Consider the following 16,264-nt stretch of genomic DNA (forward strand, 5'->3'; position numbering starts at 1 on the left):
CACTATATTAATATAGTTTGTTATTAATGTAATGTGCCAGTGCCAAAGAGAAAAATGCTCCTAAACCTGTCTTCCCCCCTACACAGAGAGGGAGAGAGAGAGAGAAATTAAATTATTGCATTAATAAATTCCTTAACTGTGTCTACTTAACCAAATTTACCCGTCTTTGTGATTTTCCTCTTCTGGAGTCCAGTCTATTTGTGCTCATGTCATATAGCACTTTTCTAATGGCAGAAGCAGCTGATCTCACAGGTTGTTTTCATATTAATTTTTAACTTGGTCACATTACATGTTTAATTTTTTAAAGTATTTTAGTATTTTTATGTGAACCTATAATTTAACTAATGTTATTAGTATTAATATCATTGTAAATATTTGAATCTTTTCTGACTGTTTTTTTTTTTTTTTTTTTTTTTTTTTGAGGGAATAATGTTTTATTTATTTATTGGGTACTCTTCTGTTATCAGTCTCGAATTCATAAATGTATGTATATGCAGATGTGTGCATGTGTGTATTTGCACACGTACATTCTTACATACATATATACGTGCGTACATAAACACATTCATCTATTCATTCATACATTTCTGAATCCACTTCCGATAACAGAAGGGTACCATTTATTGGTTTTAGTTTGATAATTTTTGTGTTTATTTTGTGTTTAATCTAACTTTTATCTGCCTGTCTTGTATTTAAGTTTTTATTTGTTACATAGAATTGTAGATCTTTTAGTTTTAAGTGGAATTATAAAAATAGTATAATTAAAATGCATGATATGGGCAGTTTCGTTTCTGGCAGACCTTAGTGACAATTTTTGTTGCCAACTTTTCGCGATTTCCTGTTAACTTAGTGACTTTCTGAAAGATTTGTGAGAATGTTTTTTCCATACTACGGATTTTTGAGAAACTTTACAGTATATTTCATGTGGTAAGGAAGAATTCCTTAGCATCTGCATTTTCCTTGAATTGTTTCTAGTTATTTATATTGCTGGTGTGCTACTTATTGTGCTTTTTTCATAATAAATTGTTCATTTCTTCTTGCTTGTTTGAACATATTATTTAGTATACAGAAACATCAACTATCCCATAGCTTTCAAGCTATTTATCTTATTATTGCAAGAGTATTTATCAACAGTATATTATTCTTATTTGTGGTTTAGTTCTGCAGACCAATAAATATGATTAAATGTGTACTGTAAAATTTAATATAGGAAGAAATATTTTTTGAAGTATTAGATTCATATCTTTATTATTACGAATTGTCTGTTTAATTTGTTTCAGGTATCGTTGCTGTATTATTTTGTGGCATTTGTCAAGCTCATTACACTTATAATAACTTGACTTTAGAATCAAGAGCAAGAACAAAACAAGTGAGTGATTTTATTAATGATATTGATATTTTTTAATACAAGGTTGAAGTTTTTTGTAAAAATAATGAAATATTTATTCATTCATTTTTTCTAGTTATTTGAATTGTTGAGTTTCGTAGCCGAAAATTTCATTTTTTGTTACATTGGAGTAAGCATGTTTACCTATCAAAAGCATTACTGGCATGTTGGATTCATAATAACAGCCTTTGTATCCTTTCAAATTTGTAATGTATAAATTCCATATGTAGAAAATTAATTTATAGGAATAGCATAAATTATTATGATATGATAAAATTCAAACATTTTACAAAGTTTAAATGCACAATTTGCTATGTTTGGGAAAAGTTTTGTTTCACTTAGTTGTTAGAACATGCTTCTTGACTGCCGTACATATTGTGATGCCACATTCAAAGTTAGCTGCTGTTGAATGTTAAAATGACAGTTCCACAATAATTATGTAATGTTTGCAGTCCTATAATGAAGTAGTGACTTTTTTGTGGGTGAGCTAAAAATACTGCTTTTATTTTTTGTTAATAAAGTAATGGATTTGAAAAATTATGTTTTAAAACTGAGTTTTATTCTAAATATAATTAGTAAGGTATTAAAGTAATGTATCTTACATGTACCTCTAAACAGTTCTATAGCAGCTATGCTAGAATATGCTGTGCAAAAATATGAGGTTATGATGTAATATTTAAAGTTATTTGCAAGAAAGTATATTTAGTTATTTTTATTGTTTAGTATGTTTAATCAGAGAATCATCAACTTTTGAAAGATTCCATAGTATTTAGAAACTTCAAATTTTTTCATGCTTATGAATTTCTTCTCTTGTTACTCAGAAGCAGTGGAAATGACAACCACAGGGTTTTGTAACCTTCTAGAACCCCCCCTTTTTTTTATCTATATCTGGATTTTTTACCCATGGGGCTGTGTAAGGCAACAGTGTGCATGATCAAAGAAGCACAAAAGCCACTACAATATGTGTAATTCAGGAAACTTTGCTTGCAGTGTTGTAAAAGGTGACCACGGGCTTAAAACTTATCTTGTTAATTTCCTTATGTGCAATTTACTTCTATATGCTAAGCATAAGGATTTATTGTCACTACAGTGTTAATCAAAGTTATTTGTTATTATGATAGCATTAGAGTAGTTCTTAAAGTGCTGATATAAAGAAATGTTGTTGCTCAGAATGTTGATATAAAGAAGTGCATGGCAATGCATGTTTGAGGTTACTACTTTATACATAGATTTTTTGAAATGTTAAACATGCAAACTTCAAAAAACGTTTTAGAAAACATTTCTTTGGAAAGTTTGATGTCTAGACCTTAAAATCTTCCTCAGTTCATTTCTATAAATATACATATATTTTTATTTAAAAAGTAATTATTTAATGAAGCAAGTTTATATTTTTCAAGTTTTTAAAGGAAGGGAAGGTAGAAATGAACTTGCTGCTGTAGTGAAAGGGATGCATGCTGCAAAAAAAGTTGAAAACACCTATACTATATGCTTGTCAACATCCAGGCCTTTTCTGGGAATTGAATCTGGGCTGTTAAGTATGGCAGTCAGGGTCACTAACCGCTATCCCAATAGGGTGGCGAGAAAAACAGGCATTCGCGATGAGAAAGGCTGAATAAAGAAGTCTGCAGAGATTGATAATTTCCCTAGAATATTGTGTTAGTTTGATTTAATAGCCAGCTGGCAAGCTTTTATAATAGTCTTGCAACTGATAACACCTTATGGTTAATATTTTAATCAAGAAAGTAAATGTGGAGATAAGTAACTTGACTGTGTGGCTAATATTTGTACATATCACATTTCTCCATTCCCATTTTTACTTTCAAACTCTGAAACTTAAGTAAAAAAATAGTCTTTTATATATTAAGAAAATATTAAAGTACCTGTGGCATTCTTAAAACCAATATAGAAATCATAGAAATATGTTCATAAGCTGCTGCTACTTTCTGAAGTTTATTGTTGATTGAAAATTTGGTGATAGTCGCACAGATTAATGACAGCAATTAGAATGCATAAAGGTTCAATGCCTGAGAAAATACATTTTCATAATAAAAAGCCGAATACTTGTAAAAATTAAGGGAATTTATATTACTTTATTAGGCATTATAATTTGCAAGATGTTTGCTATGGAATTAAACTGAGAAGTTTGTATAATATAAATTTTATTTGCCTTTCCGCATGTGAAAGGAAGCTTTTATTTTGTCACTTAAAAATATTTGCATAAGCAGCCATCTGATTGTAACCTAAATAAATTGACCTGCATAATATTTTTCTTTGTTCTTTAAATCAAAAAAGAAATTTAAAAGCATTTTCTATGTAGAATTTAATTTTGGTTCTTATGTTCTACTTGGCAAATGCTTCATTATTTATTTTGGGCACTTATGTAATAGCACAACAAATTTGGTGCTGTTTGGCAGATTTTTATGTAAAAAAAGAATGGTTTATAATTATAAAAGATTATTTATTACATACAAACATTATCACAGACATGTTTTACATCTTAACCGCTTGCCTGATTATTCCGAGTTATCTCGTAGTTTGTATATATAAGTTAATTATTATCCCGTGAAAACTCAGGCGAAGCCGAATTTGTTAGTATGATTTGTTTTATCACGGTTTTACACAGCCTGGCGGAAATGAAAGGAAATATTCAGCTTTGATTGGCAGTTTGCCAAATTTTGCTGGTTGCACGGCTCTTTTGGAGGGACCGGTCACGTGTTTCTCTATAGTATACGTCAGCTTGTGGATTAGTAATGTATAAAGAAAGATGCATGTGTTGAAAAAATAAAATAATGGCAATGATGCAAGATAGCAAAAGCGATGATTTTTCAGAGAGTGATTAATGAAGAGGTGGGGGAAACATTTTTTTTTAAAAATCAAATCCAACGAGACAGTGTACTCTATGCTCCCGTGAAAAAGATTCCAGCTGTAAGCCAGTAAGAAAAGAGACCAGATACCAGTGTAGAATGTCAGGTATCACTTTGTGTTGACCCTTGATTCAAAAACTATCATACAAAGACTAATATTTAACCTTTTTTAAGGTGAAAGTGCAGAATCGCCTGCTGCTTGGCACGTTTGTTTTTAAGAATTCCACATATGCGGTATCCATGTACACGTCGACCTATTTTCACTTAAAAAATCATCCCAGAATTGCACAAAAATAGCATTGCGCACACTCTTGACTTTATCCATGTACACATCAACCTATTTTCTTTTAAAAAGTCAAAGAAAATTGAGAAAAATCCAATGCTTCTTACTCTTGTAAAAAGCGCCAAACGAATAAGTGAGCGATTCTGCACTTTAGCGTTTTTTCGTTTGCTCGAGATAACTCGGGATACTAAACTAATATTAAAACTAAATGCTTTTATACCTTCAAAAAATTTAAAATCCAACTTAAAACCTACATATTTCGATTTGTTTCATTTCATTGTATTTAATAATAAAATAAAAAATGTGATGATTTTTTGCAATTTTTTTCAAAAACATTTGTAAGGGAAGTGGTTAACTAGTTATTTATCTCTTAAAAGCATTCAGTAAACCTACTTAGCTGTTTTTTCTTTTATTCTGATGGAACTTTCACGGTGCTTTCTTGAAGAGGCTCAAAGTAGTTTTTCCCTTTAGTGGTTTTGCAAGAAAAACCATATTTCTGTGAAAATTTTGTTGCAATTTCTTCCCATACAGGCAGATCCCACAAGCAAATATTTTAAAATTGAGTTTTAGACAGAAAAATGGTTTCATTATTTTCATTCATAAAATAATAATCTAAAAATTTTTCTGTTAATTGCAGTATTTGTACACCAAATGCAAGATGGAATCATAAAGCGTCTTTAAAATACTTCTTGTATTTTGCTTCTTTAGAGAAAAAAGTTAAATATACATATAGAGAGAACAAGAGCAAGTCATTGATAAATGTGTATCATTTTAAGGATAAGGTCATTTAAGTTACACAAAATTTAGTGGGTTGTACTTAACTTGATGCTTAGATTGCTATTGCTGTTGGTAGAGCTTTAAATATTTATCCATTATCATTGCTTCTGAATTTAGGTCGGCACAATAAAATACCTTTGAGCTTTCAGCATGTACTCTTTTTTTCAGGTGAGTTCAGTCTTTTTTTAAACTTTTTACTTTAATTCAAAATATAATTTTTCATTTTATAAATTCTAGAAGTATAGTTAAATGAAAGCTGCAATAAAAGAAATATAATTTTTCATAAAAGTATTTGTCATTTGATAATTTTATACCACTTTATTAGAATATGTTTTAAGTTTATATTTTTAATCTAAAATATATTTTTGATTTCTGTTTAATTGTTATCTGCTGTAAATTTAATTTTCTTTTGCAAAAGAATAAAGTTAATGATTTAATACTAAATTATTTTCTTAATGTCTTGGATTATTAAAATTGCATAATTTTTTTTTAAAAAAAGGCAACAGCTCTGTATTATTAACCCAGAAGGGCTATTAGTCTCAGAACGACATTTTGCGTTGAATCGCTGTAAAAGTCTGAATCACTTTTCAAATATTGTCACCAAATTTTATCACCCTGTATTATATATAAAGAAACTAAATAATGAAAAATCTACATGAATGCATATATATTTTTCGCACTGTGAAAAAAGTACGGTACCTAGAGTCATCAAATTTTGAATAACATAGTCATGCATCCAACATAGATACCTGAAAGCCCAAATTTGGAATTTGTTTTATCGTCTGTTTCATATTTTGTAAAACTTTAACAAATTTTTTATTGAAAAACTCGACAATTTCAAAGCAAGCAGTGGCAACACTGTGGAGAATTATTTCCAGCATGCGAGACTGTCTGCCGGAAATTCTAAAAATACTCTGTTTTAAAATATTTTTAGCATGATGTGATGTTAGCCCAAATGCTTTCGAAACATGTCTGTAAATGAAAATAATGCCTGTTTTGGCGTAATATAAAATCTGAAAGTTTTCAGATTTTGTATTTATTTATTTATTTTACTTTATTTTATATTTTATATCATGTAAAGAGCATCATTTTTTGTATAACAAGCTTGAATATGTATGCACACGCAGATTATGCTGTATAATGGTTGTGCCTCAAGTTTGTATCCCCAGAGGACTTCCATTTGTAAAAGTATGATTTTTATCTCGTCTTTGGCCTAAACAGGGCTGTTTGAATCACATGAACTAGAACTGCTGATTATTGTTATTATTCTTCGAATAAACTAGTTATTTCATAATTTGTTTTAAACCTTCAGTGATAGTGAGATTAAGCAATTATTTCTTCCTAAATATGCATGATATCTGCGAGTCGTAAAAATTTGTAATGTGAGTTGTATTTATTTCTGCTCACTGCAATGTGTAACTGGAATACGAGCTCATCTCATTGATGACTATCAAAAGATTATAAATGTCAAGAGCTGAGGGGAAGGAAGAAAAGGCGACTTCCATTTCCTACGAAATTAATTTGACAGTATAACTTCCATTTAACTATGCTAAATACATAGTGAGAGTTGAATTAGCTTGAATTGTTTCCTATTTTGAAAGATTCCATGGGCAGAAGTGTTAAAATTTCAGTGATGATACCATTTTTTTATAATTTTCAAACTATTGAAGGTTGTAGTTTGAAATAAAAAAGAGAAAAAAAAAAGAAAAAAAAACGATAATTTTGAGTAAATGCATAAAACTGGTATATTTCAACACTGCACAAAAACAGATAACACCTTTTTATGGAAAAAAAAAAAAAACAGTTAGTTAGGAGGGCAATATCACATAAAACGATATCTCAATCTTTTTTATGTAATTTTTTGTGAGACTGTAATAGCAACAGTACTAATTAAAATTGACTGTTGTATTGCATACTTTATCAGTTCTAATCAAGACCAGTTAAAACCTTATACAAAAACTTCATAATTGGTAAAATGTGTATGCAAATAACCTTTATGAATTTTTTAACTAGAGATATTTATAGCCATTGTTCAACCTATCTAAAATTTATATTTCATCAAAATCCCTTTCTAAAGTCAATGTATTTTTCATAAATTGTAAATGGAAACGAATTACTAATCAGGACATTTTAAAACTTTGAACAATATAAGATTGAGATTTTGCAGAATATGATAGGTTTTTTTAGTATATTAATAATTTTTCCAAGAATGCCATCATGTGTGTATATGTTTAGTTTTTTTAAATAAAATTATCTTATAAATTTAAAAAAATCAAAATATGGTGGAGGACTATAGAATTTTCCAACAAAAAGAAAAAAGTGCATCTACGTATCATGAAATCAGACTAGACTGTATAGGCCATTATCCTTAATTTAATAATTAATTAAATAATTTTCTGTCTCTTTAAAAAATTCACTCCTGAAAACAGTCTTAATCATAATTTTCTACATATAAAATTATTTTAATTAACTTTCTTATTTGTAAATTGATTATTATATTTCCTCAGTTTACACAGATAAATTCATAACAATTAGTGTATTAGAAATATTTTGTAAATAAACAACTTGAATGTTTTAAGAAGGTTATTGAATTTTATTGATTTCATCCTTGAGAAGTGCAATCTTTTATCAGATTCCCTTTCTGTAGAGGTAGCTATGGTTTATCATTCACAGCTTGTAGTTTATAAAATCAGTATTGAGTGACTATACGTTGTCAGAAGTTTATTTTCATACATGAGAAATCTAAGATTCATAAAATATCAATTATGTACTAACTGTGCAGAAAAATCATGCTTAAAGTAATTGATTAATCCACCCATGAATGCACACTAAGCAAAACTGCATTAAGTGAGTACATTAAACAAAAGGAATTTATAAGACTTTATCTCTTAGTGTAAATATGTGTATGGGGGAGTACAAGAGGTAAAAAATCATCTGAGTTAAAAAATATCTTTAAATTTTAAATAGTTAGAGTAATTTTTTTCAAAAAGGAAAATAACTTTAAAATGTTTAAATAATACTTGAATTTTATATCTTTTCATGTAGTTTGTGATAGTGATTGCTCTATTAATATCTTGTTACACATCCATACTTCCATATTCACTTTCTTGCTTTCTGAGATAAGCATCTTACTAAATTTTATTAGTTTTAGATTGAAAACTAAATAAAAAAATTCTGATAAATGTAATTTTTTCCTTCTAATTAGAATTTTCTTGGATGATTGGAGCCTCTTTTGCTTATGTTTAAGTTATTGTAGAAAGTGGAGTTTTATCATTCTTAGGTATATGTTATTTTGTTTAACAAACTGTAAAGTAAAATTTACTAATCATTCGAGTTAAACTAATTTAAAATGAGCAATGTTTTAACATTTTGTTGAAATCTGACTATTATGTGTTATGGATACTGACACCTGCACACCTGCAGAGCTTTAAGTTTTTACTTCTTTTTAATAATATTCCAAGCTTTTAAACAAAATTTATCATTATAAGATTGGTAGCAAAGTATTTCACATAAGGTAAAATGTGACGTGATCTCTGAAATTTTATGTGGGATATAATATTGACTCATTTATTAATACTTATTTATATTTATCATGTATATCGAATTCATGGTAAGTATGTGTGTACTTTGATTATAGAACTGCATAGATTATGATGAATTATATGACATGAAATGACTTTCCTTTGATTACTACCAACTGAAAAAGAAAAGTGTTCTAATAAAATTAGTTAAATGGAACAAAATGCTGAAGTATATCTGATAGATATTTTTATTATGATAGTATTTCACTTATTAACGTAACTAATACTAATGTTTCAGTTTTAGTTACAGTTATTTTTCATGGACCAATTCCAAAATCTGAATTCTTTTAAAATAGTTGATACTTGCATCGTAATCAGTATCAGAATCTACTTCACATTTAATGTGTGAGTCACCAGAATATTTTTATTATTCTTTTCTTTCTCTTCTAAACCACCAAGAATATAGTGTATTTTTTTCAATCATATTTTTGAATGAACAAAATGCATTAAAGGAAACCATGTGGTGCAATGGGGAAAAGTGTCAGAAAATTTATTAAAAACCTATGATTTTAAGATGTATCCTTTATTTAGGGATATTTAAGTACTTATGTATTATCCCACTAACCATGAAAGTTGGTAGAAAACCTGCCAGAGTTGCTCCAAGCATTCCTACAGAATTGAGTCAGTGTTCAAATTGTTTCATTTTTGTATTTTAAAAAGGGACTTTCATTGATTTCTTATGTTTAGTTAGACTTCTCGATTTTACTGGAAACTTTGTTTAAAATGCTGGGAGTAAAACTTAGCTGTAGGTAATTATTCCAATCTATTACTTTTTTGTCAGCCATATTCATCTTACTATGTTGTATCCATTAATTAATACACATGATTTTTATTATACTAAGATCCCATAACTTTGAAAATAATCCACTGCTTGCTGTTCTTTACAAAGCAAATGCAAAAAACAAGTACAGCACTAACAGTAATTTATATCATTGTTCATAAAAACAAAATGTAGCTTATCGAAAATCAGTCAGAGTTGCATCATGCTTATCCACGCTTAGTGCTAAATCATATTGTTTGGTAACAATTTCACAAATGGGATAATATGCAACTACCGATATTTATATTGAAAGAGATTCTATTTTAAAATCAAAGAAATAAAATTGAAGTGTAGCAAAATGATTGATAAATATTTTCAGATAAAATCAGCATCCAGTTTGTTTCCAGTTATAATGGGCATTTATTTAATTGTTTCTTATTTTTAGAATTTCGTGAGAAAAGAGTGAGTGTTTTGATTTTGTAATAATATAAGTTGAAAAAGTTTGCCAAACTGATTTGATAGTGCTGATATGAAAAAGTATTTATCTTTTTTTAATTAAGCCATCAAACTTTTAAGACAGTAGAAATGCATAATCAAATATTGTTAGTTAAATGTGTTTATCTGAATCAAAATTACTCTTAAAAAAATCTGAAAATGTAGTAGTTGTCAGTTTGAAATGTAGTAATTGTCAGTTTATCAATTATAGGTTTGAGAGGAGCAATGGCTTTTGCATTAGCCATTCGTAATACATTGTCTGATCAGAGACATCTTATGTTGACAACCACATCAGTTATAGCAATCGTAACTGTTATTGTATGTGGAGGTCTTTCAACACAGCTGTTGGCATGGTTAGGTATTCCGTAAGTTATTATGTTTCTTTATTGGGATTTTACTTTAAGTTAATTCTAAATTGTCTTACAAATGTGCTGAAAATTATTAAATTTGGGCAAAGTTTTTCATCATCTAGAGTAGGATTTGAAATCTAATGTTTTAATTGGTACTTTTAGAGTTGGTGTTGAAGAAGATCATGAAATGCTACAGTTTGGAAGTTTAAGAACGGTAAGTTAACTGAACTGTAGAGTAAATTACAGAATAATTGTGTCTTTGTTAATCTTTAGGTAATATTAATAATTCTTATTTTGAGGTTTAACAGCTTTTTAAGAGCAGTAGTTAATAAATTAATTTTTAGTTACTACTGATCTATTTGATGACCATAATTATTTAAGTGCTATTTTTTTGTTTGCTTTTATTGTGTTTGGTACATGCAGAGTAGTACGGTCAGAATAAAAATACTAACTGAATGAATTTCAAAGACTTTGGGGGAGGATTTTTATTTATTATACAGTGTAATGAATGTTTAATGTGATCTAAAGCATATTCTTTTAAAATTTGAAATCAAATTATGATAAAAATGTACTTTTTTATATACTAAATTCCAAGAGACCATAATAATTTTGATTTCATCAACTCCTTCAGCTATACAACCTCACTCTTTTTAAGATTCCTTTCAGGAAAAGGATTTAGAAAGTGTTTGCACACTCTTAACTCGAAGAGGTAATTCTCCTTCCACTTTTTTCGAATTCGTTTCCAAAGGTTAGTTTGATACAGTTTTCTCCTACTTAAAGTTTACCTAATGGTTCATTACTAAAAAGGTCGACAAAATGCAAAGGATAAGGAACATTGCCTTGCCCTGGAAACAAGAAATGGGCAGGTGTGAAAGCTCATGGCTCTTTTATTTCATTGTGGATATAAGTAAAAGGTCTGTCATTTAGAACTAACTCAATGTCTGACAGAATAGTTATTTCTTCAAAGTTAAGAAGAGCCCTTCCAAGAATTTTTCGTAAAGGTTCTTTGATGCTTTTCTTGAGCCTTTCATAAAACCCTCCCCAGCAAGGCGCATGGCAATATATATTTATTGCCAAGTTATGCCATTAATTGATATGAAATCTTTTAATTTTGAATCTATTATAATTTTTGCAAATTCTTTCAGAATTTCGTTAGTGCCTCTGAAGCTCTTAACATTGTCGGAAATTATAACTTTGCAAGTTCCTTTCGTAGCCCAAAATCTCCTCGATGACAAAATAAAATTTTTTGTTGACATATTTGTGATTAATTCAATGCGCACAGCTCTCACGATGCTTGTAAATAATGCTATGTAAGCTTTTTGAGGCATATCGTTTCATGAGGCATATCCTGATTTTATTAAAACTGGGCTAGTAAAATCATTCTAGTTACAGTAAAAGGGGGGTTTCAGTAATTCTGTGTTTGGGTAGTTAGTTATTTGTTTATCTGGTTTCAAATTATATTTTCGACAAATTAAGCAGTTGCCTGATACTCTTTTTACAATTTGTCTATCTTTGTTTAATCCTAAATCTAGACCTAATGTTGGTGAGCGTAAAAGAACTCCGCCATGAAAAATTGTATTATGCTCTCAAATAATAATTAACTGTAAATTTAGACTGCTTAGGAAGAAGCATAGGGTGAAACTCATCCTTTGTAAATGCTGCTTCTTCTAATCTTCCTTTTATGCACAACACACCACTACTGTCAAGAAATAGGGCTAAATTCCAAAGTGGAGATTCTTTAGTAATCAACTTGACCATTTTTTATGTTCCGTAATGCTAAGTTAAATTCCATGTTCAAAATGCACTTCAAAATATTTCAATATTTTGAAAATTCAAAATATTGAAACTTCAAAAACTTCAAAATATTTTCTTGTGCTGTTGGCAGTGGCACAAGATTAAAATAGCAGATTTATGGTAGACACTATTCAGCTGTTGATCTATAAACTAACAAGGATTGTTTACTAATACCTAAATATCACAGGATATACATGCAGATCAAAATGATTTTAGGCTTGTTGATATTATAGAAATAATGTAGAAGAAAATGAAACTATGGTATTTATTTTAAATATACAGTATCCCCCATTTACTAAAATCACTTCCATACTAAACGTATTTTAATTTAAGTAGTTGAGTTTAATAAACAACAATTAGTGTATCACAAACAGGGAAGTAATGTTAAATGTTTCAAATAAAATTATAACTAAAAATTAATTAATTATAAAATGATAATTATTATTAAAATAAAACTATCAACTCAATTTTGAAATTTATTTTAAAATTTTTCTAAAAATATTTTTGTAATTGCATTCTTGATGAAATTTTATCTCTTATTAACAGCTAGTTTATATGTATTTGTAACAATGTTTTTTCAACTGCATTCTCCATTTTGTAAGAATTTTTCTGATAGCTTTTTTATCAGCATCTTTCAGTTTAAGAATTTTTCTTAGAATTTGCAGTGCTTTTCTAAATTTGATTGACGGCGGCATGTCCTCTCTTTCACTATCAGTTTTCACAGTTCTTTAAACACTTCCAATTTTTATGCATCTTGTCGCAATATTGTTGTGAATTGAAAAACATTCTAAAAATGAATTCTCCCTCGGAGATATCTGAAACATTAGCTATAGTTTGCAATTGTCTCCAAGACTTCTACGTAAAAGCTACATTTTTGAAAACAATTTTAAATGATTTTAAGAAATTTAATCTCTCATTGACTGTAATATACACCCTCTAGCAGAGATATCAACTTACTTATCTCTTTTGAAGTCTCGGCATTTTCATAAAATTCAGTTCTTTTCATCAGTTATTCGATACCTTTTCTAAAATTCGAAAGCTTTTATAATACCTTAAAATAAAAGGGTGAATGTTAGAAATTGTGTTTGCAAGAAGAGACACTAATGTTTTTCAGAAGAAAAATGTGTGTGCAGTCCCCCTCCCCATTTTTTAGTTTGCTGTCCCATTTCAAAAGAAAATCAGTATAAATACTATTTGCCATTCATGAGTTCTTGTTGTGATAAGTCAGAAGTACTTTCTTGACCCCTTTCAAAAATTGAAGTTTTCTGAATGTGTCAATAACCAGTACTGTCATTGTAGTTGTTGGATCCATACTGCACATTAATGAAACAGTAACTTATTCCTTCAGTTTCTTAAACCAACTGTTGTTTCATTTTTAAATATTAATGTGTGTTCTGGCAATGTTCTGTAATGATGTCCAGTTTTGTTTGTAATATAACTTTTAAGTGCTGTGTATTCGTTAGCAGCCCAAGTAAAACGTCTTTTATACAGTTTTTGCCCAAATATCAGCTGCAGGATGATCTGCTTTTTCCTTCTCATGATGTAATTTATGATCATTAATTTGGGGTTTCTCTTTTTGTAGCTCATGAGCCATATGTCGATTGACATAAAATTCTGTCCTAGCAATTAGTGAAAAAACGTTCTGGGAACAGAAACATTCTTTAGTTTTATATCTTGAAACCATTCTCAAAAAGTAATTTTAACGCCTCTCGTTTTTTTTTCACTTCCTTAATATGTTTGCATTTTTAGTAGTTCTTCATCAATCATAATTCTTTGTTTAAATAAAATTCACAATGCGGTTTGGGAAATTCACAACTTGAATGTAGTTTTTCTTTAACTGCAATTGCCAAGAACATTAAAATCTTTTAGCAATTAATTCTTTTCTCTCATGCTTCTCTTTTTACTTGGCATTTTCACAAGTTAAGCTCACAACAAATCTTTTAAAATGTTTTGTCTAGTGATTTATTCAAATTCTCACAGAAAAGTGTCTCTTAGGTGCAGGAACAGGGAAGTAGGACATTTTTGGTCAAATCCATTTTATTGAAACTTTAAATGAAACTAAATGATAAAGCCACAGTCTGCAGTATGTTAAATGGATAAACTACGAAAAGCTTGATATGTACAATTGGGATATTCTGGCACTGAAGAATGAGTCTGAGTTTAATAAGTGGCAGAGATGAGGTTAAGAAATGGCAGTTTTTGTATGGCTTAGTATAAATTTGTTTTGGTTCCTTGAAATTCAAACATAACAAATAGCTGTGTTTTTTAATCATTGAGTTTAATAAGCGGTAGGTGCTGTATTATAAACACTTCATTTTCTTTAAATAAAAACAATTAAATTGTATATTATATGGAAAGCGTTTGATTATGTTGATATAAATTTAGGAAAGTCGGTTTTTATACATGGCCAGTTATAAAATAGAATACAAAATTTCATATATTATTACAGCAAATAAAGTTTTCTTCTTTAGCAGTAGGTCATATCCTAAACACGTCCCCCCCCCTTTTTTTTTCCAACCTGCTGTGATTAATTATGGACATTGTTTTTGCTGTTACACCAGATAATCATGAAGTCACTTGTATTTTCAAATGATATTTAGACTATATAGTTTTAGAATCAGAGTATTTTTGGTAATTATGCAATGTGTAATCTACCACTTTTAGTTATTTATTTTTTAGATAGCTCCATTAAAATTAGCTGTTGTTTTAATCATTTCTTTTCCTACCATTTTATCACTTGTTTGAATTTAAAAATAACATTTAGTGGGACCATCTAAAAGTAAATATCTAGCTAAAAGCAGTAGATTGCATGCTACAAATAATTACCATACATTCTATAACACTTAGACCATATTGTTTTAGAAATGTACCCATTAATGTGCTGATTATATGAAAGGAAGGACATTTAAAAGGTACTATGCAACTCACTGTAACACTTAAATGAAGACAAAATTTGGAAGCATGCGAGATTAATTAATGTTTGTATATCAGTAAAAGATCAGTATCCGATGCTAAATGGTAATAATCTCGATGAAGCATCATTCCATTTGTGTGAAGCTATAGTAAAAAGCAAATAGTAAGTGAAAAGGGTAGAGCAGGAAAAAGTAGCTATATCCAATATGATTCCAAAATTTGAAGGGATCTAAAGTGAACAACATGCTCAACAGATTTGTTTATACTATAAAAATAACACTGAAGAAAATTAAATTGTGGTATTTTTTTCAAATTTTCAAAGTATCTATTTTAAATATGTATAAAACAATTTAATTTACTTCAAACCAAAAAAATTTTATGCTTTTCAACTGCCTAATAAAATAGTTTTAAATTAAAAAAAAGAAGGGTAAAAAATTTGATTATGTTGGTAAAAATTTAGAAAAAGCAGTTTTTACACATGCCCAATTATACGTGATAAAATATAATTTCGTATCGTAGATTTTTCCATTTATTGAAATGATAAATCATCAGATTTTGTTTACAAATGATCAACTGAAAGTGATATCTTACTACATTGCTGTTTAAAACATGGAATCAGAAGGAGGTCCTGTGCTTGATATATCAGATTTTCCTTTCTGTAGTAAGCTTGTTAATTGTGTGAGTAATTGTTATGGATGCATAAAACTATGAATGCTGTTTTCTGGTTTAAAAAATTAAATTGGATGTTGTGAATTCTTAAATTTCTAACAATAGACTAAACATTTTTTAATGGAATATATTGTAACCATTGTTCTTTTCTAAATTTCCATGAAAATAAAACTTCTATAAAATAAAATAATAAAAACAAAAAAGAATTTTTCACACTGCATAATTAAGACAGAAAATTAATAAAAGTGATATTTAACATAAGGCATAATAAATTTTCTGTAGTTTAAAATTTCACATATTTGTTTTAGTAAGTCATGTTTTTATTTAATGAGAATAAACATAATGTATTAAATATTTGCATCCATTCCCTTTGTTTGCCAGATTCTTGTTT

The 16,264-nt window shown here is 28.7% G+C and overlaps 1 protein-coding gene across 4 annotated transcripts in view; it reads left to right on the forward strand.

Moving 5' to 3' along the window:
- Nhe3 (Na[+]/H[+] hydrogen exchanger 3) overlaps positions 1-16,264 on the forward strand; it is a 101,149-nt gene that overhangs the window by 37,351 nt on the left and 47,534 nt on the right. For all 4 annotated transcript variants that reach the window (XM_085823181.1, XM_085823184.1, XM_085823183.1 and 1 more), the window contains exons 8-13: positions 152-252; positions 1,281-1,369; positions 1,464-1,577; positions 5,368-5,479; positions 10,359-10,512; positions 10,660-10,711. In XM_085823181.1, coding sequence (XP_085679307.1) covers positions 152-252; positions 1,281-1,369; positions 1,464-1,577; positions 5,368-5,479; positions 10,359-10,512; positions 10,660-10,711 — 622 coding nt within the window. The remainder of the gene's footprint in view (positions 1-151; positions 253-1,280; positions 1,370-1,463; positions 1,578-5,367; positions 5,480-10,358; positions 10,513-10,659; positions 10,712-16,264) is intronic.

Source organism: Stegodyphus dumicola, chromosome 9 (assembly GCF_044657685.1).
Source record: "Stegodyphus dumicola isolate Sdum_Otavi_A_Nest chromosome 9, ASM4465768v1".
Taxonomy (NCBI): Eukaryota; Metazoa; Arthropoda; class Arachnida; order Araneae; family Eresidae; genus Stegodyphus; species Stegodyphus dumicola.